A 27049-nucleotide genomic window follows, 5' to 3' on the forward strand; every position below is an offset into this window, starting at 1 on the left:
AACAAACTGCAACCTGACCCCCCGCAGAAAAACTTATTACACATATATCTATGATTTTAGGCATGCAATTTTATGCAACATTTTGAAGACACTGCAGTGTACAAGCTGATTTATTTCTTCATGAAAAAGAAAACTTCTGATTACATCCAACTACAACAGGTGAATAGTTTCCATTATTAAAGCCCACCCAAGGCAAGAGAGGACAGAGCCTCCACACGGCCACTCCTCCATTGATCCTGAGACCACACAGATGGCCTTCGATTCTCTCTGCCTGCACAGTGCTATTAAGAGCCAATGATTTCCAATTATAGTGGACCAAGACTGCATATTACCCCGCCAGAGACAGGGTGAAGCATAGAGGAATGAGATAAAGTCTACTCATTGCTGATGCTGGAGAGAAGATGTAACAATAGGCAATAAACAGGATGGGGGCTGAAAGGCCAGCTGTAGTGGATTTGCACTGCAGTGCGAGAGATTGACCACCCAAGACCTGAGCAGTTCCCACCAACAAACACAACAGCTGTGCTGTTAAGGCTAGAAAACCCAACACTCTAGATGTTCAATCCAGAAAATCCAACACCAGTGGTGTTTACATCAAAAAACCCAAAACGCCTGATGTTTCCAACTGTAACTCCAGCAGCAGTGATGTTTATAGGTGTAAATTCGACACCAAATCATGATTACACTAGAAAAATCCAACACTGTTCAGAACAATAACTCACTAACCAGCACTGATCACACCAGAGTACCCAACACTAACACTGTAAAGATTTACAAATACAAAGCGAATCCTAGACCAAATCCAACTCCATTCAAGACTAACAATGGTAAAGAAGAGCAATGCTGTTCAGACCAACAAACCAACACCAGTGCTATTCAGACCAAGAAGCCCAGCCCCAGGGCTATTCAGACTCCTGTTCTCAAAGCCTGTGTTTTTCACAACAACACAACAGCCATCACGGGCCGGTGTTACAATTTGTTCCAGTACTCTACATGATGCAGAGCATTGTGACATCATAAAAACAACATGATGTCACAATGCTTTCCACAACAAGACAACCAAAACAACAGACCCCAGATTTCTCTGCAGTTTATCTGTTCAGACAAAACACCAAATCTACATCGTGTCTACCCTGTGTGTTACTAATAAGGCAGCCTTTCATATCATGGTTGGATTGGAAAAGAACAGTGTAGAGGCAGTGATGACCACAATGTGTTTCATGACCTTACTGCACTCTCTTTAGCCCTCAGCTCTGAAAAAGTCAGCAGCCCATCGGAGACAATCAGAGGCAGGATGTAATCAGCAAAGAATCTATTCTGTCTGTCCTGAGGTGTGTGTGTGTGTGTGTGTGTGTGTTACTGCCACAGTGATTAAATTATCCTTGCCCTCTCCTCAGATCACCTCAGTAACAATATGGTCATTTGAACAGCTTAGAAAAGCATCTTTCTGTTACGTCTGTTCCTCCATATGGTGATCAATAAGTGTAAAGCCTACACACACATACACAGACAGACACACACAAACACACACACAACCGAGTATCGCCTGTGTAAGGAGGGTGAGGGAGAGCTGGCTCAATACAAATCACGATTGCACAAAAGCACCATTCTGTCACAGAAAGAGAGAGAATGGGACAGTAGCGCGTGTGTGTGTGTGTCTGTCCTGCACCACTAATAAAGAGGTGGGAAAAAATTCTATACTCAAAGCTCAATCACGGAGCCCTTGTACAAGTGGCGCCTTGTAAGAGAGCACATCTCTTTATTTCATCAGGAAAGCACTAGCTCGATATTTCCGGAAATCTTTTTAGACACTCCACACTCCCTTTTGTTACCATTTTAGCCGTTCGGCTTTTGTGAATCAATCAGATTCTCCAACTGAATTAGTCTAACAGAGAGAGAGAGAGAGAGAGAGAGAGAGAGGGAGAGAGAGAGAGAGAGAGAGAGAGAGAGGGTGTGCTGGCTGTTGTCTTCCATATACTAAATAGAACTATACAGAAAATATAAACAAAAGCCGCAAAGCCTGGCTATAAAAATAAAATACAGCTAGCGGATCTGTTATAATGGTGTCATGATTGCTGTATCACACTACGTCCAGTACAAGAACAAAAGGTGGAGATAAAATAGTGGAGATAAGGTCAAGACAACTGCTGTGACCTCCTGTTTTTTCACTGTGTATTTTTTTTAAAAGGTGGTGTAGCCCTGCAGTGCCCTGCCCTTCCCAGCTGAGTGTCAGTTTGTGACAAAGCTAGCTACAGGCTAACGTCCAGGCTTTCAGCTTTCATTAATGGAGACACTTATTCTACACTCTCCCTCTGTTTGTCTCTTACTGTCTGACACAGCTACGACTATGCACACATACAAGCATGCGTATGTATGTTTCACACACATTCATGCATGCACATACACACACACTTACATAGCCGTTCTCTTCTTCTGCACCTCTCTTTCCCTTATTCACTCTCTCTGCTGATGCAGTCTCTACCTCGAGCTCTCTGCTTACCTCTCTCCCTCTCTGTCTCTATCGGTTTAAAAAAAGCAATCGCAAGGTAGAGCAGAGCAAACAGCCCGGCCACAGTCAGACAGAAAAGGCACAGTTTCCTGAACTCGCCACCCCCGCACTAACCAACACACAGGCGGGCGCCCGTGCTCGCACACACACACACACACACATATATGCACGCACACACAATGAAAAAAAAGGGAAAAACAGGAAGAAACCTTTTCTCATAGATACAGGTATGCACGAGTGGTTTCAGAACAGACGTGCACCGAGTCTCTTCACAAACACACACACACACACAAACACACACACACACACACACACACACAAGCTGTGCAATTGGCTCCCACAGTTTGAGGCAGGATTTCCAGGTTATAAATATCAGCTGCTGAGGAGCTTCTCTTCAACGCTTCACCTGTGCAACCAAACCACATCTGTTAACTGACAACCACAGCAGACGCACACACACCTACTTATACACGTACACACACACAAACACAAGTAAACAGAACGCCAGGCTTCACAATACTGCCTTTACCAGCACAAAAACACATCTCTCTCAGGGCAGAGTTCATATTCCTTATATCTGTGAGACGGCAATTTGAAAAGATCACAGAAACAGACACTGAAAGGAACACTAGGTAAGACCTGGTATTTTTGCACCTGACACCCCCCCACCCACAGTGTAATTCACTTTTACAGCACTGTCCTAAAATGAAGGGGGAGGGGGGAGGAGGAGAGGGAAGGGGCGGCTTCCTACCTACCCTCCTCCAAAAGTTACATAGTGCAGGTTCTGCAGTGCTGAGCCCTGAGATGCAACAACAGAGGTTCTGTTCTCCCAGTGCAGGTTTATAAAGGAAATATTAAAGTAAAAATACTACAAACGGGGTGTTGAAGGGTTGGGTTGATCACCGCATAACGTCTTCAGTCGCTGGTCAGTTATTGCGTGAGCAGTGTTAATAATCAGTAACTAATCTGAATGCACAGTTAACCCTGAACCTGACAAGTCCAGAACAAGACCCACAGAAATAGCACATCACGGGTTAAGTGCAAGTGTAAGTGCATTCTATCAACTTCATCACACAAAGACGAAGCTTTCTGCAAAAGACACTACAAAGCCTAGTACAGGACCAAACTCTGAAAGAGAGGCCTCTCAAGTGTTTTGTTTCGGAATGATAGGTACACTGAGTGTGTGTGAAAGAGAAGTGAGAGGGCGAGAGAGGAAGAGAAAAAGAAAGTAAGCAAAAGGACAGACGGACTAGATATAATAAGAAATCTCAAGCGAGCAATTTCATGGAAATCTTTTCTTATCTACCTGAGTAACATAGCCTGACCACACACACATACGCCGCCCACCTCCCCACACACACACAAAACACACGCACACAAAGACACATAAGTAGATGTAGCTAAGCTAACTGCTCATACAGCAAAACCCAAAATGACACACAATCATAATACGTACAGGGTGGAGTGTGTCTGGGCTTGCATGATGTGCGTGTGTGCGCACACACATACACACAGTGATTTAAATGGGCTGACTGCCATATCTTTAGAAACCTGACTCACCCATCCTGTGTGATTTGCTTACATGGAAATGCTGTGCTAACTAAGAGACACAGAGATGTACATTCATGAAAAGCATAATCTTCAAGAAGATCGCACTACAGTGTATTGCACATGTGATGATGTCTGTATAAAAAGAATGGTGAAGAGTTGAGGTGGGGCAGTGTGTGTGTGTGACACTATGCATATACACCGTTGTTTGGTATCGTCCAAGAAAACAAAAAAAAAGCATTCTCCACATGTCATTTTGGACTATTTTGGTGTTTTTTTTGGCCCACTCTCATAAAATATGTCAAAAATGGATAGAGACACTCTACTGTATGTTCAATAAAGTTTGTGCCAACAGTGACTGTGTGTATTAAAGTAAAGAAGGCGTTTTTTTTAAATACATTAGTATTTCGAAGATTACAAAGAGGTTTTTCTTATGACAATAACAATGTGTGTGTGTGTTTCAGTTGGAGTCCGCTCCTGGGGATTGCCAGCTCTAAAAGCTCAGCATGTGTGTATGTTTTTCCTTTGAAGTGACTGCTGTCTGTCGGTCTGCCCGTTATGAGTGGCCGCATTGTTTCTCACCTGAGTTTCTGTCAGACTCTCCAAGGCTTGCATGATGGACTGCTCTGGTCTGGAGGCCTGAGTCTGAGAACAACAAACATAAACATGACAAACTCTCCCCAAACAACGTAAACCTGAGCTGACGCTCTCAAGCTGAGCAAACAGATGGGCGTTATAAGAGTATGGAAAGTTGTTATTAACGTTAAGATTTATATTTACGTGACCAGGAATGTGACAAGACTTCATTATTGTATTGTATGACTGCACAGAATGTGGCAACGTTACGGCACATGTGTTTTATGTTTGTTTTCTACAAAGTTACTGAGAAACCGTGCCTTAAAATGAGCAGAAAAGCTCATATTTAGTGGTTTTCACTGTGAAATATATCAAAACACGCCATTTGAAAGTTTGCACATGGCTGTACTGATGTAGCCCCACAAACAGGTCTCTGAAGAGTGTAAAGGTGCTGTTCTCGTTTCTCACAACTCAGTGGCTTACCATTAAACCTGCTTCTACTGACGGCACCAGGGTCAACTTGCTCCCATCCACGACTCCGGAGTCCTGGAGTCTTCCTGAGCTCAGCCTCCTGCACAAAGTGAAGGACAGCCGTTACTGACAAACTGCTGACTCCTGTTTCTCGCAAGAGGCATCCGGTCTGAAAGAGAACCCGTTTTATACTGCCGCTGCCGTTTACAGTCTATTTCTCAGAATGTTCCTTCCTGTAACTCAAACCCGTGAGAGTTATGTTATTACTGTTCAGTGACACGACAAAGTTGATTCTGCACAGAACTCAGGAACAGAATAGGCTTACGGAGGAGAAAACCAAGTCCGGCCTTTGTTCAGTCTTTTTCTTGTTAGAACCAGCTGCAGTCCCACACTACACTTACTCTACGTCTGGGAAACGGGCCCAGAGTTTATGATAGCAGTAGGAGGCTTTCACCACCTCTGTACTGTTCAAAAGTGTCTGCAGCAGAGCTCTGACGTCACTTGCACTCTTGACACAGAATGGTATTTTTTGATATTTCATAACAATGTTGACGTCCTGTAAAGAATTCACATTGTGAGTTTTCAAAAAGTAAGGATTGAGTTCACTGCACTTCGTAGAAGTCCAACCAATATCTAATAGTCCTTCTGTTATCTAACTATTAGGAAATGAAACAATCCAAAAGAGCCAGGTTACATACAACTTTATAAAAAGGAGTTGGGCTCAAAAATGTCCAGTGAACCTTCTTGAGGAAGTCATTAGCATATATTAATAAACAGCTAATACCTGTAACTGAGAACAAGAAAGATTAAACCTACTGTTTAAAGCCGTGAGCCCAAACCCAAACGTGGAATTTCAACACCCACTCGGCACTAAACTCTCACTGAGGTGGTACCCTAGTACCTGTAGTTAGCGGATCACAGTTCTACTGCACTGAATTACAGTTTTACTTTCTTCACTGTTCATTAACTACATAGTGTGCAGACTCCGGGCTTTGATTGGTGCACATTTAAAAGCTGAATCTTTGTTCTAATAGTGTGTGTTTTTACAGCAGAAACATGCAGAATGTGTTAGACGTGGTTTCAAAGGTTTTAATAACATCTCATGCAACTTTAGTACATTTGTGTTTGGTCACATTTTTTGTTTATTCGTTTATTGGGAAAAAAAATAAGAACTTGGTATAAATTAGTACTTTGTTTTAAAAATGTGTAGCTTGGTTTTCACAGAAGAAAAACAATGCATTTGACCATAAGTGCCCAAAGGTTTGCAGAGGACTGAACCAGGGCAGAAAAGTACGGAACACTGAGCACATACGTCTACATCTAGCCAACGATTTCTCGTTAGTTTCACGTTAAAGCCAGTAAAACAGTATAGGACTTGTATTACAGCTTTGGGGACGTGGCAAATTCGCAACACTGTTGGTTTTATGGCTTTGGAAGGTGATCTGTACATTGCTGGTCACATCTGATGTGTTCTGCACCTGTCACGTTAAATAAAGCTCTTTATAAAGAGACTAAACCCCACGTTTTGTTTTACATGTAATGTTCTGAGCCCGAGCGCCGCAGTAACTCACGTGTCTCGGTGCAGAAGCGCGAGTCTGTCTTTAGGCACGCGGAGCTTTTGGGAGAGTTTCCTCTTCAGTCCGTCCACCGTCTCCTCGGCGGAGACGCGGAGCTCGAAGCGGCTGCCCGTGGTGCTGAGGATGGACAGAGTCATGGGGGAGACCTCGGGGCGGTGGCCGAGCTCGGAGCACCGGGACCCGGCGCTGCAGCCACGAGCCTCGTGCTGCTGGTCCATCCGATAGAAACCGAGCACCGGGAACCGGAGAGAACCTCGTGAATCGACGAAAGCCGAAGCTTGGATTTACGCTCCTATTGCTTTTTAGTCCACGATGGGGAAATGAAACAGTTCCTTCCACGTTTCGGAGTAGAGAACGAGAACCGGGCGTCGCCGTTTTTGTTTGTTTCAGGGGGTAGTTCACTTATTCGCACGGGTCGTTTGCTCGCCTGCTCAGCTCTTAAGTTCATCCATAGGTCCACACCAAAACAAAAGAACCGACACCACGAAGCAGAACAGGCCAAAGCACCGCTGTGGCTACATGAACGTTATTCGTTTTTACAGAAATCAGGCGCTGATGAGGGCGAGTCCAACGAGAACGAATACAAAAACGCGTAGCGACTCGTAGGAAAACAGGTGAAAAATAAATGCTACTCGTTCCCTTGTTCCCTTGTTCTCGAATGTCGACCCGAGCCCCACGCGTGCCGCATTTGTTACGAGGCCCCACCGCGAGACCCCCCCGACAACGACTACGACCAATCAGGAGCGCTCTCAGAGTATGACCACGCCCACAGTCGTCCAATCGCATGAAATTACGCAACACCCACATGTAAAAACACTCCGCCCTTCGGCGCCGGCTCAGCCAATCACAGCGCTCCTCTCCGCCTGCCATTACCTTCTTTCTCGGATCATTCATAACAGTTCAGCGCTATAGCAACACACTCAAAAACGAAGGAGAGTGCGCGCAACCTTTACAAATGAGATGTGTAAATATGAAAAGCGATTTTAGAGTTTGCAGAACCCCCACTGAATATAGATGTTTTAGAGCGAACAGTTATTTTCGTACGTTAGCTTCACGTTAGCCTGTGGGAAGGGTTTTTATCTTATGAAAACGATCAACTATGTAAACAAAACTCTTGATCAAAACAGGTCATAGGGAAGCAAAAGGTTGGCAGCCCACAAAGAGCCTCAGTGGCACCATTTTAAAAAAGGCACTAATGAATGTCATTCTCAAGATGGAAAGAGTTTATTTGACTTGCTGTTTAGAAATACACAAAGCCTTGGTCCCTCTCAGTGTAGCTATGAAGTCGAAGGTCAAGTACCACCTTCACCTACAAAACAAATACAGGTAAATGTACAGTTAGGCTATGTTTGTATAGTTATGTTGTTTAGGCATTACTAGGAATATAGGCTACGTCCCAAGCCGCAGACTATATCAAAGTATACAAAGTAGCATTATAAGTGTGTGATACTGGAGCTGAGCTCTCCATGTAACCATAAAGTGACTTGAAGTGATATAGGATATTTATATATTATTATTATGGTTGTGTGTATTACTTAATTCTCTATTCATACTACAGCCAAATAAAAAAATATTGTATTTACTTATAAATTGGTCTATTGTGATATCAATCTTATGACAAATAATATTATTTCCTCATGTTCATTCACAAAGTATTCAAAGACTAAGAATGAGCTGTCACTGTACCAAACAAGGGTGGCACGGTGGCGCAGCAGGTAGTGTCACAATCACACATCTCCTGGAGGTTGTGGGTTTGATTCCCACTCCAGGTGACTGTCTGTGAGGAGTGTGGTGTGTTCATCCTGTGTCTGCGTGGGTTTCCTCCGGGTGACTGTCTGTGAGGAGTGTGGTGTGTTCTCCCTGTGTCTGTGTGGGTTTCCTCCGGGTGACACTCTGTGAGGAGTTTGGTGTGTTCTCCCTATGTCTGCGTGGGTTTCCTCTGGGTCATTGTCTGTGAGAAGTGTGATGTGTTCTCCCTGTGTCTGCGTGGGTTTCCTCCGGGTGACTGTCTGTGAGGAGTGTGGTGTGTTCATCCTGTGTCTGCGTGGGTTTCCTCCGGGTGACTGTCTGTGAGGAGTGTGATGTGTTCTCCCTGTGTCTGCGTGGGTTTCCTCCGAGTGAATGTCTGTGAGGAGTGTGGTGTGTTCTCCCTGTGTCTGTGTGGGTTTTCTCCGGGTGACTGTCAGAGAGGAGTGTGGTGTGTTCTCCCTGTGTCTGTGTGGGTTTCCTCCGGGTGCTCCGGTTTCCTCCCACAGTCCAAAAACACAAGATTGGTAGACGACTCAAAAAGTGAGTGTGTGAGTGAATGTGTGTGTGTGTTGCCCTGTGAAAGACTGGTGCCCCCTCCAGGGTGTATTCCCGCCTTGCGCCCAATGATTCCAGGTAGGCTCTGGATCCACCACGACCCTGAACTGGATAAGCGGTTACAGATAATGAATGAATGTACCAAACAAGAATTTCATAAAGCATCCTATTATCTGATGCTTCAAGGCACCTGAATCTACCTTATCTAAAACAGAGATTACAGTCTGAACTGGTATGTCTTGTTAAAAGAGTCAGATATTACACTTCACCTTCTGTAGCACAGTCATGAACAATGAGTCATGTGTGCCGTACCCGCTGACCTCTTGTTTACTGACATTGTAAGTAATCTCCCACCGCTAGGGTGTGTCTATCTGGCTCTCTCCACTTCCCCACGGCCCCCAGGCTTCCCTGTGATTTTAGAGACTGGCACACTCCTGTCTGCTAGTCTGCAATTGTCTTGTAAATTTGAGCTTGGCTCATATCCTTCCAAGTTCGATTCATATATTTCTCTGCAGTGTACGTCTCTGTGTGTGCGCTAGCATTGTTGTTGGGAGTTTGTGTGTGTGTGGGTGGGCTTTAAAAAGTCTTGCTCACTGTGCCAAGTCAGCTAGACAGGAATTTAGGATGTGTGCGTAATGAAAACAGCCAAAGCTCACCCATCAGCGCTCTAGAGCAGAACGTTCTGGTGTTATGAAATAAAATTCTTCTCGTGTTTGTCGTCCAGGCTGGGTGTAGCATGCCCAGGTTTTACAGTAAAGTGACTCAGTCATGTGTCACTTAGCCTGAGTGTTTTTGTAGTTTACACTGGCAGTGGAAGAAGGAAATTGGGACACAATCTGTCACTGTGCCATAGTTGGTTGGGTGGATATGTTCCTCCACACCCATTCCCCATAGGGATACACATGACTCGTTTGTCTTTGAGGCATAATTTGCTTTGCCCTGTTTGATTATGAGCTCAACTTGGCTCTTCAAAGGGAGCAGAAGGCTCATCTCCTTGCAGCAAGGTAGCTGTGAAGTTAAAGGAGACTCCAGCAGTTTTCAAATTTGATCTGCTTTATCTGTAGCATGCGGCTGAATACTAAAATGGACTCAAACAAAAACACTGTTGTAACAGAAGCCAATGGGCAGATGTTAAAGTGTTCTGAGCAGTGATGTCAGTACTATAAACACAACACTATGAATGTCACTAACTTTATTGTATTTTTTTTGTTTGACCCCTCCAATAATCCATAGTCCCAATCTGAGGCCCATACACACACACACACACACACACACACTGTTACTATGACAACTGTGGGTCTTGTACAAACACAGCTTCCGAATGCAGCTACTGCCATGTGATAAGTACATCAAGCCTAAAAGAATATTCACTAGCAAAATCTCATCTTGGCTCTTTAAAGGGAGCAGAAACCTCATCATCTTCAGAAGTCTTCACTAGACAGTACTCTAAAGAACAATGGATGAATCAATGAGCAGCTAACTGACAAAATCAAAGTGCAAAGCCACAGTTCCCCTCCAAAGACTCAAAATTGTTCCTAGGTGTGTGTGTCCGTGTGTCGCCTTGTGAAGGACTGGCGCCCACTCCAGGGTGTGTTCCTGCCTTGCACCCAGATTCCGGGTACCCACCGCGACCCTGAACTGGATAAGCGCTTACAGACAATGAATGAATGAATTACGCAATAATACACTCGAGGTTCATGCTATAACGTGAGATACTGGCACTTGTGTTCTGAGGTCGTAGGTCTGAAGTGGCGAATATCTCACGTTATAGCATGAACCTCGAGTGTATTATTGCGATTATACCACAGTTCATTATCGCCGTTTATTATTAAAATTAAATATTTTTTAATCAACCTTCCGTGAGGTAGAATAGTTCCATTCCGTCATACATTCCACATTCATTTTTGCTTTTTTCAACGAACTCTGGATCTTTATATTGTGTGATGTTGGACCCGTCCAGGATTGGTTCTCTCCAGGAGCCGGTCCGTGTTTACGCCAGATTTGTTGGGAAACAAGGCTGCATTATTCAGAGCTGCTCTCTGTTCAAATCAGGATAGAATCAGAGATAAACGCATCAAGTCAATAATACAAATCATGGTTTAACCATTGTTTACAGCGGATTTAGATCGTAGTGATATTTATAACACACTAAACGATGCTGAGGTCTCTCTGTTTACATTAAAAGTAAGTATTTTAAAAGTGAGGTTTTCTTTTGTTTACAAATCAGAAAGCAGGTAACGGTCCACAGCGCCATATCCCTTTACTCCGTTCAGAATAATGTATGTGAAAGGAAAATGAACCGGGCGACCACTGGGTGAAAAGGTCCAGGCACAGCTCTGTCTTATAAGCGCTGGTGTCGTTGCTAGGTTACATGTATTTTGCGGAGTGATACCCGAACAGCTTCGGTCAGAGTGCCATTGTTGTGTAATATTGGCACTCCTGGAACATCTCTCAGCCAATCACAATGCAGGGTAACTGTGCTAACTGTGGTATAATGAATGATATTGGGGTGACAGGCGTCAACTGCAGAAGATTAGAACATGCAGCTACTGCTGCTTTCATTGTACATCACCGATGAATATAAGAACCTGCATGTAATACTATTTTCAGCTTCCTCTCAAACTACTGAAGGTATTAAATATCTTAATTAATATATTTTAAATTCTGGTTTATTCTAATGAACGTACTACAGAAAACATTACAAGTATTCATGTGTTAACTTGGGCAGCCCAGGTTTCTCAAGGTAGTGTTTTGAAATCAGAGGGTCAGAAAGGGATAGAAGAGCAAAACGTATTCACCTTTTAATATGAATCATACAAACCAAGACTTCCAGTTCTGAGATGAGCTGCTCGCCAGAACATCTAATTAGAAAATAATGAATGGTATAATTATCTAATTATCTAGTAATTACAACTGCATGAACATGGGACCAAAAGGTGAATGGCCAACAGTAAACTGTGAGAATAAAATGCTGTCGCCTTTTATATAAAGCCTGTTGATGAGGATTCTAATGATGTTCAGTGGCAATATCAAGAGCAAATGTGGACCTGTACCAATAAAACTACGTACTCCACATTGACCATACCAGTAATATTCATTCATTCATTTATTATCTGTAACTGATTTTCCAGTTCAGGGTTGTGGTGGGTCCAGAGCCTACCTGGAGGGGGCGCCAGTCCTTCACAGGGCAACACACACACTCACACCTATGGACACTTTTGAGTCGCCAATCCACCTACTAACGTGTGTTTTTGGACTGTGGGAAGAAACCGGAGCACCCAGAGGAAACCCAAGCGGACACAGGGAGAACACACCACACTCCTCACAGAGAGTCACCCGGAGGAAACCCACACAGACACAGGGAGAACACACCACACTCCTCACAGAGAGTCACCCGGACGAAACCTACGCAGACACAGGGAGAACACACCACACTCCTCACAGACAGTCACCCGGAGGAAACCCACACAGACACAGGGAGAACACACCACACTCCTCACAGACAGTCACCCGGACGAAACCCATGCAGACACAGGGAGAACACACCACACTCCTCACAGACAGTCACCCGGAGGAAACCCACACAGACACAGGGAGAACACACCACACTCCTCACAGAGAGTCACCCGGACGAAACCTACGCAGACACAGGGAGAACACACCACACTCCTCACAGACAGTTACCCGGAGGAAACCCACGCAGACACAGGGAGAACACACCACACTCCTCACAGTCACCCGGTGGAAAACACAGATTTTGCCTAATTTTCTCACATTTCCCATCCCCCAAGAGTGTAAGAATTGAGAATAAACACCTGCTTCCTCTGAGACACTTTATGTCAATCAATGTCCCTTTCACACCGCCACTACTACAATGTCACTGGCCACTGATATAAGCACTGACTTCACAGGTCCCTTACATCAGCTGAAAGACACCTGTGCTGATTTCCACCATGTCATATCATAAGGGGAGGTGGCCATCCCTCCCACCGGAGCGTCGCTTAGGACTCCTGGCTGCGGATTGCTCAATTATCAGCAGGGATTTTTTTAGCATGCATCTGTCAATACCGACATGACTCTGGTGTAATTGTGCGTCCCTAGGCAATAGATATTCAGAGTTTAAAGACACCTGCCTGTCCTACCTTTCTTCTATCAATCCAGAAATGATCCCCCTTGGTTCTTTTGAGAAGGGTTTATGCTGGATATTGGAAACTCGCTGTGAGGATAAGATTGCTTACAGGAAAGTGAGTGAGGTCAAGTTGGATCATTAGCTCTGGATTACAGACATCAATCCTACTCATTCAAAAGGGTCTAGAAGGTTAGCTCCACCACCCCAGAGAATGCAAACCTGCTGCTATCACAGCCCAGTGCTGGGGGTCTTTAGCACACACTTGGCATTAGGGACAGTGACCTTAGGCTCATCTGAACACCCGTGTCAGCAGTGAGTGCAGCATAATGTACCCTGATCTATAAATGATGAGTGTCCATAAATGCTTGGGCATATAATATATCAGTCTTAAAGGTACAGTAATAATAAAGTATGTTAAATACGACAGATGGAGAAAGGTCATGTAAAGGTGAATCATGTCCCAAAGTGGCTTTAAAATAAAATACAAGACAATGGATGTACGCTCAGAATTGGATGCATACATAACATTACACTGTCTGTATCTCTATCTATACAATTAAGGTAATACAAGCATAGATAGAGGTCATGATCAGTTATGTGGACTGTGTGTATAAGTGTGTGTGTGTGTGTGTGAGTGAGAGAGAGACAGGGAGTGAGTGTGCAGAGGGGTTAGCCAAAGCAATGACGTAGGAAACAGCAGATACGCAGCAGCAACAATCCACTACTCCCTATTGCAGGCTTAAAATAGCCACCCCCCCCACACACCCCCCATTCTCCCTTCCTTCCAAAGGCTGCGTCAGTGCACTCACTGCCCACCCCCTCATCCTTTCTCTCTCTCCTCTCAGTCTCTTTCACTCTGTTTCTCTTCTCGCTCTCTCACTGTCGTTCTTCATGTGTATGTCTGAGTGGGTATGTGCAATCTTTTGTGTGTGTGTGTGTCTGTGTAGGATACTCTCTTTCCTCACAGTACAATCACCAGTGCTAATTAACTCCTACAACAAACTCCTACAGAGCTAAATACAGTAACTTTGCTTGTGTAGGAGTACTTACCTTTAACAGTGATTTTCCTGTTTCTCTATCTCTCTCTCTCTCTATCTCTCTCTGTACTTTCACTTTCTCGGTTGTTTTCATGTACCTCCACTTCCCATTCTCCGAAACTAGCCTTTGGATGAGGCAATGATCTTAGACACATAATGGTGTGCAATGTTATGCAAACGTCAAAGACAACTCATTCCTTTCATTTACAGTCAAAACAATCACCAATTATCTCCTCTAGTAAAGGGGTTAACCTTGTTAATATGTCTGTGTGCTGTTGTTTATTCCCTAGCCAATGAAATCATGAGTGAAATGAACAGTGCCATGGCTGAGCATTTCCTCTTTGAAACCGCAGCGTTCCAAAAGTGGGTGAATTTGGACAGTCAGGGATTCTTACGTTAAAAAAATCTAAGGAATCATTCCTGTCAACTTGCGGCGTGGGGCTTTCCAGTTCAGCCCGAGATGCAGGTGCATGGCAGAGAGGTGGCTGGAAATAGAGGTGGGGCATATTCAAATATCTCCATGTAGTGAATGAAGGCAAAGGTGAAGAGTGACGTCAAAGCCTCAAATCCACTCTTGTGGAATTAGAAGACTTATATATAGAAGAAATATATTTCTAATAAATTTGATGAACTGAGATGAGTTTGTAGGGGTCCATTGATGACTGAAGGAGGGCCATAAAGGTATTTAAAGGTATTAAAATGCAAATATAAGAAACTGCTGATGTTCTCAGAAATATAAACACAACATAACTACATTTCTTTGGGAGTATTTAGATGATGAAAAGCAGAAAATCCAGTTCTAAAGCTGAACGTTGAAGTTTGAAGGCACTTGCTCATGAATCACCTCTTCAGAATTCAGTTTTGTAAAAGGAATTTATACTTGCTCTGTTGTGTGGTAACAGCCTTTGCTCTTCCAAGAAGGATTCACTAAATGGATGACCATTAGTGAGGGCAGGTACTGATACTGGATCATAATTCTGTGTGAATTTTTACCCCTTTAGAGGACGCTTAGCAATTAGCATGGTGTTCTTTGGTGATTTTTTTGCTACTCCAGAGTGCCAATGTTTTTAAACGTAGGTTTTGCAAGCTGGTTATATGCATTTCAACAGAATGTTAGCAGTTAGCACACCTTCATTAACAAGTTCATTAACTAGAAAGAGTGTCTGGAAATGTTCATACAGCAGTTTAGCATGAATAAATTTATGCAAGAATTAAATTCACAAGCAATGTGAGGGGATATAAACATAGTCATACATTAGCATTCCAAAGAGCCATATTAGTCAGCTAAAAACAACAAATGCTAGTCAGCTAGCGCTAACTGCTATTTGTGTTTTTACTGAAAATAGTTTGCTCTGAGCTAGGAATCTCAGTCTGTCATTATTCAGTCTCTGTTTTCCCTCTGAGCTGTGTGCGCACAGGGAAGCAGCATCTAAAAACATGGCTTCATTTCTAATCAGTATTCAATAGCTCATCTAACACCAGGCTATCACTCTTCGGCCTGAAAAACACCTTATCTCACTGATGGGGTTTATAGACTGCCTTTTTTTATGGCTAGCAGCGACCTTAACCTTCCCTCTGAAAAACAGCCTCCTCATTGCTGAAACAACACACGTTCCCGCCTATGTCAGAGGCGCATGGATTTCTGGGAGGGAAGCGGGTGTCCAACCTTTCTGGCTCAAGTGGAAGCTTCACGGCTTTGACGTCAGAAGAACAGGGCCAAGCCAGATTCATGTCTCGAGCCGCACATTCTTTCAGTTTGGCCCTCCCCCTCCCCACCTCCTCTTCAGCCCTCCCCCTCCCCCACTCTCCCTCCTCCTCTGTTCAGATTTCCATGCATCTCACCGCTGTGGAATGTTGGGAACTCGCTCATTCTCGTTCGTAGTACCAAAAGATTTTTGTAGGACATGGTGTGCGCGGCTCAGATTGACCTCCGTGTCCGAATGTAATGAACTAGCCACACAGCACCAATCACTGGCGATCACTAAGAAGAAGTTTTTCTCAGTATCCTCACAAAAGGCAGAGTCAGTCATTCAGGAATGTGACCTATTTATATTAATAGCATTATATATTAGAAACGGGTCTTTTTTAGGGATATTTATTTTTACAGACATGTCCTTGAAATTAAAGGGACATGAATAAAAATCTCCTGTGTGTGACCACTGCTATACTACAGTGGTCCAAAGATTCGTGGACCCTGGTGTCCAACTGTGTATAATCTTCATAGAAAGCAATGACCAATAGGTACATAACCCTACATTTATCTGATACCTTTTTGATGATTTGTTGTATTTATGATTCAGAACAAATCATCCAACATCAGGCATGGCCAAATGCCGTCAAATCCTCACAGGAATGTTCCAATGTTTACTGTAAAGCCTACTTAGAAGATTATATCTATGACTGCTGAAAAGTGGCACAAGTTCTCTGTTAATAACTTTCATTTCAGAAGAAAGGTTTTATGAGCCATATCATACAACCTCATAGTAATGAGTTCTTGTTGACGTTACATTAATTATGTACAGCCAATACAAGCAGTAAAATCCACAACAGGAGCAACAACATCGTTCTTTGCAAAGTTTTGTACGTCAGAAAATATTAATTTAAAGGAGAATAATAATATGTTCTATTTTTTAATTTAAGCTTTCTTTTAACTTTGAAAGCCATTAAATGCTAAGCACCAGCTCTATGAAAGTGTCAAACAAATAAATACAGTGGAATTTGAGTTCCTAACTTGTGTTTATTGATAGTCAGAAAACATGTTATTTCTTACTAGTTCAAGGAATAAGGTTTAAAAGACCGTTGGTTCCCCCCCCCCACCAACGGAAACTCTAATAGGCGTCTTGCCTGTGACGTAGACGGTGGACAACAACTCTAGAAGCTGCACTTAATTTAATGCAAAATGACGAAAAGGTGTGTTGTTTTTGGCTGCAATCATTCAATGTACAGTGGGACATCTGTGCACAAATGGCCCAAAGATCCCAAAATATCCAGAAAATGGACTAAATTTGTCAACTTTAAACGGGCACTTTGGAAAGGACCCTCCGCTCACTCCGTTATCTGTAGCTCATTTCACTGGCGCTTTTCCAACAATATGGGCATGTAAGGACACCAACGAAAGGTGTTCAAGAGCCTCTGTAACATGGAGGTAAACAGGGTAAGGACACTCACTTCGCCTGTTTTAGTTGGTGTTAGTTAACGTTAGCTTGACTCGCTAAACTCGGTGGCTCAGATTATACTCGGCTACGTAGCTGCATTACGGAGGTTTATAGTGTCGGATGAATTCGAGTTCGACTTCGATCACATTTACAAGAATAACGGTACCTCTACATTTGAGTTTAGCTTATTGCTAGGCTGTTGTCATGAATAATGTTGGTTATTTAGTTAGATACTGTCATAACAGTCAGTCATAACGGTGTTTTACCGCGGCGTTGTTCAGCTGTTGTCCACCAGTGACGTCACGGTCGCGTTCAAGAATTTCCGTAGTGAGCTCGGGTTTTTCCGTCAATTTAATAAAATTGTCAGTTTTGAAGCAAATTAAGCTGCTATTTTCATTTTAATTCATACTTATATATGTCAGTAACTAAAATAATGTGAAATATTCATGGAGGTCCATTAAGTGGTGCTTAGCCTTTAAGAACAAACCCTTCCTTCATTTACTAGTCAAAGTGAACTTTAAGTTCAAGATCCTTCATCAGCAAGATTTTATTCCTGCTCTGGTTTGTCTCCGACTGTACTCCTTGGCAGTACTCACACCTGCAGTAACTCTAAAGCCAAAAAGCAACACAAACAGTCATTAGATTTGGTGCAATTAGTTAACAAACCGACTAACCAACTATAAATAGTTTAAAAAAACCACCTCTGCTAGTCTCATTGACTATATGTATATATTACATACATGCCTCTGTTTCAGTCTTGTATTACAGTAAGTCTCTGTTAAGTAACTGTGAAGTGTCTGTGATGAATGTTTTATGATCCTTGTTGTCTCTGCTGCAGTTCTGAACTCAGTTATATGTTATGATTTATATTATATTCCCGTGTTCTGAGCACTGTCATCAGTGTTTCCGATTTCACAACCCTTTTCCGTTAAAGTTAGATTCTGAAATGTACTGGTGGACATTATATCTGCTTGTGTTCTGACCGCAGCCTAACCTGACCGCGGCTGTGTGTTAACCCTAAACAAGGCATACATAGCATTTGCATCCTGCCTACTCCCCTCAGTTACAGTGTTTCAGTGTCAGAAATACATTTGTCTTTATTATAGCTCCTTGGTCTGAAGGACTTTTCTGGAGACTTGTTTTCAGATTCTGAAGAAGTCGGCAGGAATATTTCTCCACAAATTTCCTGCAAAGTTCATTCTCAGAAGTTGCATATTTCTGCTGGTTTTTGACTGGAAATTAAACCATAAACATTTGTGCAGTACATTACAACAGGATCTTATTTCTTATACAGAGTAATGCATTTCTATGTAATAACCTCATGCAAGGGATCTTTTTATAAGCTGCGAATGTTGTGACAGAGTGCCGTGCATAATTTCGATCTGACAACACTTTCAGCACATTGTGTTCACTCAAATTTCGTGAATCTACCAAACACACACACACACACACACACACACACACAATTGCTTGTTCGTACTGTTACAACTTCACCAAGTGAGGCACGGAAGAATCACACACTCTGGTGTGTCTGACACACCATCAGGCCATTCAGAGCTTTACTATCACAAGCCAAGACAAACAGCACACACAATCTCAGTCTCTCTCTCTCTCTCTCTCTCACTCTCTCTCTCTCTCTCTCACTCTCTCTCTCTCTCTCACTCTCTCTCTCTCTCTCTCTCACTCTCTCTCTCTCTCTCTCTCTCTCACTCTCTCTCTCTCTCTCTCTCTCTCTCTCTCTCTCTCTCTCTCTCTCTCACTCTCTCTCTCTCTCTCTCTCTCTCTCTCTCTCTCACTCTCTCTCTCTCTCTCACTCTCTCTCACTCTCTCTCCTACAAACTCTGCAAAATGGATAATTTAACCAATGACATCATCGTAAATATAGCCAATATTTCTAATATTTCCGATACTGACATGAATGATTTATTATAATATTACAATATTAAGCTCTATGACATTATAATAATTGATTCATTGTTTTAAGAAGTAAATCTTGAAATGCAATCACTTAAAATATGCAAAATAATTAATATTTTATCCATAACCTCACAATGAGAAATATTAAAAATATACAGTAGATATGTAGCTCTTGTAGTTCCAACACACACACACACACACTCTCTCTCTCAGTGAACTCACAGAAGATGAACTGTACAGGACCACCTGGCTGGAGAGGTCAGGTGTAATAGCATGACCATACACCACAGTTGTTGGCAAATTGTCGGGGTCTAAATAACAGCCTTGTGGTCAGTCGAGCCTGTCCACCCCCGCTTTCAGCCTTTTACAAGAAGTCTAAATATATCAGGAGAGAAGTGTGGTTAGATTAGGAGAGAACATTCTTATCATTCTTCTCATAAACCCAGGCCAAAAGAAAAACCCTTACAAACGCACATCCTTAAACCCAGGCCATGTTTCACCAAGTTGGAAACATTTCCTATTTCAGTGTTCTCTCATTTAGAACCAGTTCCACTGATAATGAAGGAAGAGCATTTCTGATGAGCATCAAAAAAATGTTTTTTGATGTCAATGAAGTAGTAACTAACAATTGTAATAATTCATTAATTCATTTATTGTCTGCAACCCTTATCCAGTTCAGGGTCGCGGTGGGTCCAGAGCCTACCTGGAATCATTGGGCGCAAGGCGGGAATACACCCTGGAGGGGGCGCCTGTCCTTCACACACACTCACACATTCACACACACTCACACCTACGGACACTTTTGAGTCGCCAATCCACCTACCAACGTGTGTTTTTGGACTGTGGGAGGAAAGCAGAGCACCCGGAGGAAACCCACGCGGACCCGGGAAGAACACACCAACTCCTCACAGACAGTCACCCGGAGGAAACCCACACAGACACAGAGAGAACACACCACACTCCTCACAGACAGTCACCCGGAGAAAACCCACGCAGACACAGGGAGAACACACCACAATCCTCACAGACAGTCACCTGGAGGAAACCCACGCAGACACAGGATGAACACATCACACTCCTCACAGACAGTGACCCAGAGGAAACCCACGCAGACACAGGATGAACACACCACACTCCTCACAGACAGTCACCTGGAGGAAACCCACGCAGACACAGGATGAACACACCACACTCCTCACAGACAGTCACCCGGAGGAAACCCACACAGACACAGAGAGAACACACCACACTCCTCACAGACAGTCACCCGGAGGAAACCCACACAGACACAGGGAGAACACACCACACTCCTCACAGACAGTCACCCGGAGGAAACCCACACAGACACAGCATGAACACACCACACTCCTCACAGACAGTCACCCGGAGGAAACCCACACAGACACAGGATGAACACACCACACTCCTCACAGACAGTGACCCGGAGGAAACCCACGCAGACACCGGATGAACACACCACACTCCTCACAGACAGTCACCCGGAGGAAACTCACGCAAACACAGGGAGAACACACCACACTCCTCACAGACAGTCACCCGGAGGAAACCCATGCAGACACAGGGAGAACACACCACACTCTTCACAGACAGTCACCTGGAGGAAACCCATGCAGACACAGGGAGAACACACCACACTCTTCACAGACAGTCACCTGGAGGAAACCCATGCAGACACAGGGAGAACACACCACACTCTTCACAGACAGTCACCCGGAGGAAACCCATGCAGACACAGAGAGAACACACCACACTCCTCACAGACAGTCACCCGGAGAAAACCCACGCAGACACAGGGAGAACACACCACAATCCTCACAGACAGTCACCTGGAGGAAACCCACGCAGACACAGGATGAACACACCACACTCCTCACAGACAGTGACCCAGAGGAAACCCACACAGACACAGGGAGAACACACCACACTCCTCACAGACAGTCACCCGGAGGAAACCCACACAGACACAGCATGAACACACCACACTCCTCACAGACAGTCACCCGGAGGAAACCCACACAGACACAGGATGAACACACCACACTCCTCACAGACAGTGACCCAGAGGAAACCCACGCAGACACAGGATGAACACACCACACTCCTCACAGACAGTCACCTGGAGGAAACCCACGCAGACACAGGATGAACACACCACACTCCTCACAGACAGTCACCCGGAGGAAACCCACACAGACACAGAGAGAACACACCACACTCCTCACAGACAGTCACCCGGAGGAAACCCACACAGACACAGGGAGAACACACCACACTCCTCACAGACAGTCACCCGGAGGAAACCCACACAGACACAGCATGAACACACCACACTCCTCACAGACAGTCACCCGGAGGAAACCCACACAGACACAGGATGAACACACCACACTCCTCACAGACAGTGACCCGGAGGAAACCCACGCAGACACCGGATGAACACACCACACTCCTCACAGACAGTCACCCGGAGGAAACTCACGCAGACACAGGGAGAACACACCACACTCCTCACAGACAGTCACCCGGAGGAAACCCATGCAGACACAGGGAGAACACACCACACTCTTCACAGACAGTCACCTGGAGGAAACCCATGCAGACACAGGGAGAACACACCACACTCTTCACAGACAGTCACCCGGAGGAAACCCATGCAGACACAGAAAGAACACACCACACTCCTCACAGACAGTCACCCGGAGGAAACCCATGCAGACACAGAGAGAACACACCACACTCCTCACAGACAGTCACCCGGAGAAAACCCACGCAGACACAGGGAGAACACACCACAATCCTCACAGACAGTCACCTGGAGGAAACCCACGCAGACACAGGATGAACACACCACACTCCTCACAGACAGTGACCCAGAGGAAACCCACACAGACACAGGGAGAACACACCACACTCCTCACAGACAGTGACCCAGAGGAAACCCACACAGACACAGGGAGAACACACCACACTCCTCACAGACAGTCACCCGGAGGAAACCCACACAGACACAGCATGAACACACCACACTCCTCACAGACAGTCACCCGGAGGAAACCCACACAGACACAGGATGAACACACCACACTCCTCACAGACAGTGACCCAGAGGAAACCCACGCAGACACAGGATGAACACACCACACTCCTCACAGACAGTCACCTGGAGGAAACCCACGCAGACACAGGATGAACACACCACACTCCTCACAGACAGTCACCCGGAGGAAACCCACACAGACACAGAGAGAACACACCACACTCCTCACAGACAGTCACCCGGAGGAAACCCACACAGACACAGGGAGAACACACCACACTCCTCACAGACAGTCACCCGGAGGAAACCCACACAGACACAGCATGAACACACCACACTCCTCACAGACAGTCACCCGGAGGAAACCCACACAGACACAGGATGAACACACCACACTCCTCACAGACAGTGACCCGGAGGAAACCCACGCAGACACCGGATGAACACACCACACTCCTCACAGACAGTCACCCGGAGGAAACTCACGCAGACACAGGGAGAACACACCACACTCCTCACAGACAGTCACCCGGAGGAAACCCATGCAGACACAGGGAGAACACACCACACTCTTCACAGACAGTCACCTGGAGGAAACCCATGCAGACACAGGGAGAACACACCACACTCTTCACAGACAGTCACCCGGAGGAAACCCATGCAGACACAGAAAGAACACACCACACTCCTCACAGACAGTCACCCGGAGGAAACCCATGCAGACACAGAGAGAACACACCACACAGACAGTCACCTGGAGCGGGAATCGAACCCACAACCTCCAGGCCCCTGGAGCTGCGTGACTATGACACTAACCTGCTGCACCACCGTGCCGCAATTGTAATAATAACAAGCATTATTTTCATATAATATGTATTATTTTAATACTAGTGCTAATACTGTAATAATTTTAGTGAATTATTATGCCCTTATTTCACATTTCTCTACTGAATCTGTAGTGTAATGTCAGTTACCAAAGTCATAGACACGAAACACAATGTTAACAGAAGCCAATGGGCAGCTGCTGAAGAATACTTTCATATGGAAGGCCTTTATGGGCAGGTAAAGGAGAAAAATCTTTCTTGTCCTTCTCCATTTCTGGCAGCAGGGTGTAAAAATATTGACTTAGTATTTCAAAATAAGAGTTTCTGTTCTTAAAATATTGACTAGCTGTGTCAAAAGAATGCCTCCTTTTCTTAAAATATTGACATAGTGTTTCAAAATAATAACTTTTTTTGTGCATGGGTGTATAAAGGAGTCCTGTAATCACACAATGGTAGCTGAGAGAGTGAAAGCCGCTAAGTGAAGGGTGAAGGTGGCATCCAACTTAATTAATACTGTTGTTGCTAACGCTACTTTTTCACAGGCTAGCATGCTTGAAGTAGGGATAATTTCTTATGACCAAGCAGCTTTAAAATTCCACAGGTTGTATTTTATGTGTGTTTCAGGTCAATAGTTTTTCTGATTTGTTCCATAGAAGTGAATAAGATACATTCCAATAGGACAAACATCAGTTCAGACTTAAGTAATTCAGCTGAGTGGTGAAATAGCTTCCATAAGTATGTAGCTGTAATGAATGCTCCAGGACAGCTCAGGCCAAAGCCCCAAAAACAAAGCTCTTATTTTGGTAACATCTGCAGGAACTGAGTGGACTCAGTGGAGGTTTGTGCTGTGTGTGGAAAAAAAGGAGAGGAAGGGCTGTAAAACCTTCGGAAGGCCAACTCGACGTCCATCTGACCAAACACGCACTGCTCCACAGCAGTTGTCTGAGCAATATTTCACCTCTTGGATGTGTGTGTGACAATGGATTTCCTGTAATGGCTCAGAGGGTCAAAGCCAAAGTGTGTTTGTGTTCGGAGACAGACTGTACACATACGGAAATTTCCAGGCACAGAGTCATGCTTTTTCTTTTAATGGAAACTATGCTATTGAGCGGTTGAGCAACTGAACGTTTGCAGCACAGTCTTACTCTCTCTCTCTCTCTCTGTGTGTGTGTGAGAAATATGTAAGGATTTTACTAACATGGATTACTGGAATTCCCACAGTGAAATCATACTGTACATTTGTTTTGAAAGCAGTACCAAGTCTGGTATAATTCAGAACTGAACTGTAATGATCAAAGGCCATGTTTCAGTTCCCAGACCTGCTGGGAAATAGTGACTATCCAATCCAACCAGTCATTTCATTAACAATCACTTTCTGAGTTAAACTGGGTGTTTTAGCCTGTGGAAAACAGTTAGGGCCTTTAAGCAGTGTGATCATTCACACGGCCTGTGTTTAAACTCTGAATGAACACAGTTATTACTTTCTCCTAATTAATTTCAAGTTTGATAGGACCCCAAACGTTTTTTTTCTGATTGGTATCTAGGCAGAACCAAGTGAGTTCTTCATTGGTTAGTCCTTCAGGAGCTGAACTGAAGGCCTACCATCAGAATAACCACTAGCATAACATCTTTAAGGCATTCTGTAAGTCCTAGATAAGTCACTACAGCAAATAGAAGCTGCAGTCTAACCAAGATTAATAAATGAATCCATGAAGCAATCAATCAATCCTCAAAAAAAAAACAAAAAACCCAACAACAATATATAACATGTAGACATGTACAGTTATGTTAGAGTTAGTCATTGGGTTTCCACCATGCATTTGCAGATTCCTTGCTAAGCCCGTAAAGGTGTGCCAAAGCACTTTTTATAAGGCCATTATGAGGCCTCATATTCCTGTAATGGCTGCTTACATTGCTTCATCTTACCTGCTTTCTTCATCTCCACTTAAAGCCAAAAAATCAGAAACTTTCACAAACTCCTTCACGCCCACGAAAACTGCTAATGAACTCTTGGTTCCTGGAGGGCCTGACTTTTGGGAAAAATGAGATAAGGATTCGGCAGATGTCTGAACAAATCTAAGCAGGAATAGCATGGCACTCACAAAGGGAAGAGGAAAAAACACTCCTGATTTGGGGTGTCTACAGTCAGATTTATTTTTTCCTCCCTAACCATCTGTTCTTTGTGTGTGTGTGTGTGTGTGTGTGGGTGGGTGTATGAGTGGGTGTGAATGCAAAAAAGAATTTTTTATTGTTGACCGAACATTCTCTGTAACAGCAAGTTACAGGAGTACATTGAAATTTAGATTATAAAGTGTGTTTTATAAAGCTTCTGAATGGCACAATTGTGTAAGCACTGACACCCTGTAATGACTATGCATTCATAGGGGGGAATCAATATAGCATGCCTTGTTTCACCCTTTCTGGGTGGATGGGAATGTCCTCTCTCTTTCACCACAATGAAATAAAAAAGCTAAGCATGCCCAAGAAATGGAAGGCAGTGTTCTCCACCAGAGGGTTTGAGCTGCCTATGACATCACAATAGTGGCATATTAAACAGAGACATTCTAAAGTGTAGCAAGTGGTAGCCAGCGGCCTTTGTTGGTATCATGTAATGGGGAGAATTAGCTTGAGGGTGGAAACTGACTTAATAAAAATAGGTAGACTATTGGAAAACACGTTTTTTATTAGCATTTTTTCCGAACCCTGTTTTCCAAAGGAAACAGCCTAAAGACAGCACAGGGAATGATGGTGTCTGACTAATCAGCATAGCACAGATGAATGACTGTATCTGGCATTATCTACAGAAGAGTTACTCTATGTGAGGCCTCTGTAATGTCTCCAGGGAAAAAAGGTGTAGCAACTTGAGAAGCTAAGATAAGACAACAAAAACAACAAAGAAAAGCTATAAATCACTCTTAGGATTGATCGTAAATCAAGACGTTCTCCTCTTAATGTGGTGAACACATGACTGGTTTAAGTGCTTCGCTCCCTCGAAGAAAATTAAGAGAGGTCTGTTATTAGGTTAATTCTGAACACAGTACAAAGGTGTCTGCTCTGCCTTTGCTAGTCACTTTAAAAGAAAATATGTGGCTATTAAAGTGTGTTTCAACTTTGCCCTTGATCAAAATGTCATGTCTGGTGCTTTCTTTGTAAGCCTACAAGGCAAAGTTGAACAAATAAGAGCTGATTTATTTAATAAATGATATCATTTGGCTTGAAACTACGCTCAAGCTAAATTCATAAACTAATGCCATTCAAATGGTTAGCAGCATGTTCTGAAAACTGAATAACAATACTGGCCCCTGGTGGTTGTGTTAGGAAATTACACGAGCTGGGACTCTAAAGACCTTCAAAGCTCAGGGAGTTTTATTTAAGAGGCTCTTTGATCCATTCCTCTTTTGTTTGTTCTCAAACAAACAACAGTGAAAAAGCCTTTTAGTTTATTTTTGTAGTTCACAAGGCTAACGTTTAAGCGATGTACAGGCACAGAGGTACGCTTCATTGCTACAGCCCGATAACGGTAAGAATATGACAAATTCATGCAATTTAAAATGTAGAGTTTAGCGTATAGCACACAGGATCATTCACTTGTTTTTTTTTTCTGCGACAAGAACTTTATTAACACATTACAACTAGTGTTTTAAAACATCTATAATAAACCAAATATGTGTTCCTGAAGACCTTACAGTTTAGTCTATATTCCATGATAATCTGTAATATTTTCATATAATTTTGCTGTTGTGTGTGTAAAACAAAAACTGTGTTGAATACTGACTCAGCAAACACCATTTGGGACACTTCAGACACAGTGAGTGTCATTTATGCAAAGCTCAACAGCACCCCCTGTGGATCAGTTCCTAAAAGTGAGTGATTGTTTGAGAAACAGCGCCCCTTGTGGTGCAATTCCATGAGTGTGTGTGAGTCAGTGAGTGAGTGAGTGAAAG

At 43.8% G+C, this 27049-nt stretch overlaps 2 protein-coding genes across 4 annotated transcripts in view; one reads left to right on the forward strand and one right to left on the reverse strand.

Moving 5' to 3' along the window:
• LOC136678954 (midnolin-like) overlaps positions 1 to 19550 on the reverse strand; it is a 30429-nt gene extending 10879 nt beyond the window's left edge. Inside the window, exons 1-3 of one of the 2 annotated variants that reach the window (XM_066657162.1) lie at positions 19446 to 19550; positions 5117 to 5204; positions 4640 to 4702 (exon numbers count right to left, since the gene is read on the reverse strand). In XM_066657162.1, coding sequence (XP_066513259.1) covers positions 4640 to 4702; positions 5117 to 5204; positions 19446 to 19504 — 210 coding nt within the window. In that variant the 5' untranslated portion in view covers positions 19505 to 19550. Of the gene's footprint in view, positions 1 to 4639; positions 4703 to 5116; positions 5205 to 6675; positions 7330 to 19445 lie in introns of those variants that run through there. The other variant, XM_066657161.1, reaches the window with a different exon arrangement.
• The window catches only part of LOC136679447 (voltage-dependent calcium channel beta subunit-associated regulatory protein-like), a 113373-nt gene that overhangs the window by 55771 nt on the left and 30553 nt on the right, over positions 1 to 27049 (forward strand). The window lies entirely within an intron of this gene.

Source organism: Hoplias malabaricus, chromosome Y (assembly GCF_029633855.1).
Source record: "Hoplias malabaricus isolate fHopMal1 chromosome Y, fHopMal1.hap1, whole genome shotgun sequence".
NCBI lineage: Eukaryota > Metazoa > Chordata > Actinopteri > Characiformes > Erythrinidae > Hoplias > Hoplias malabaricus.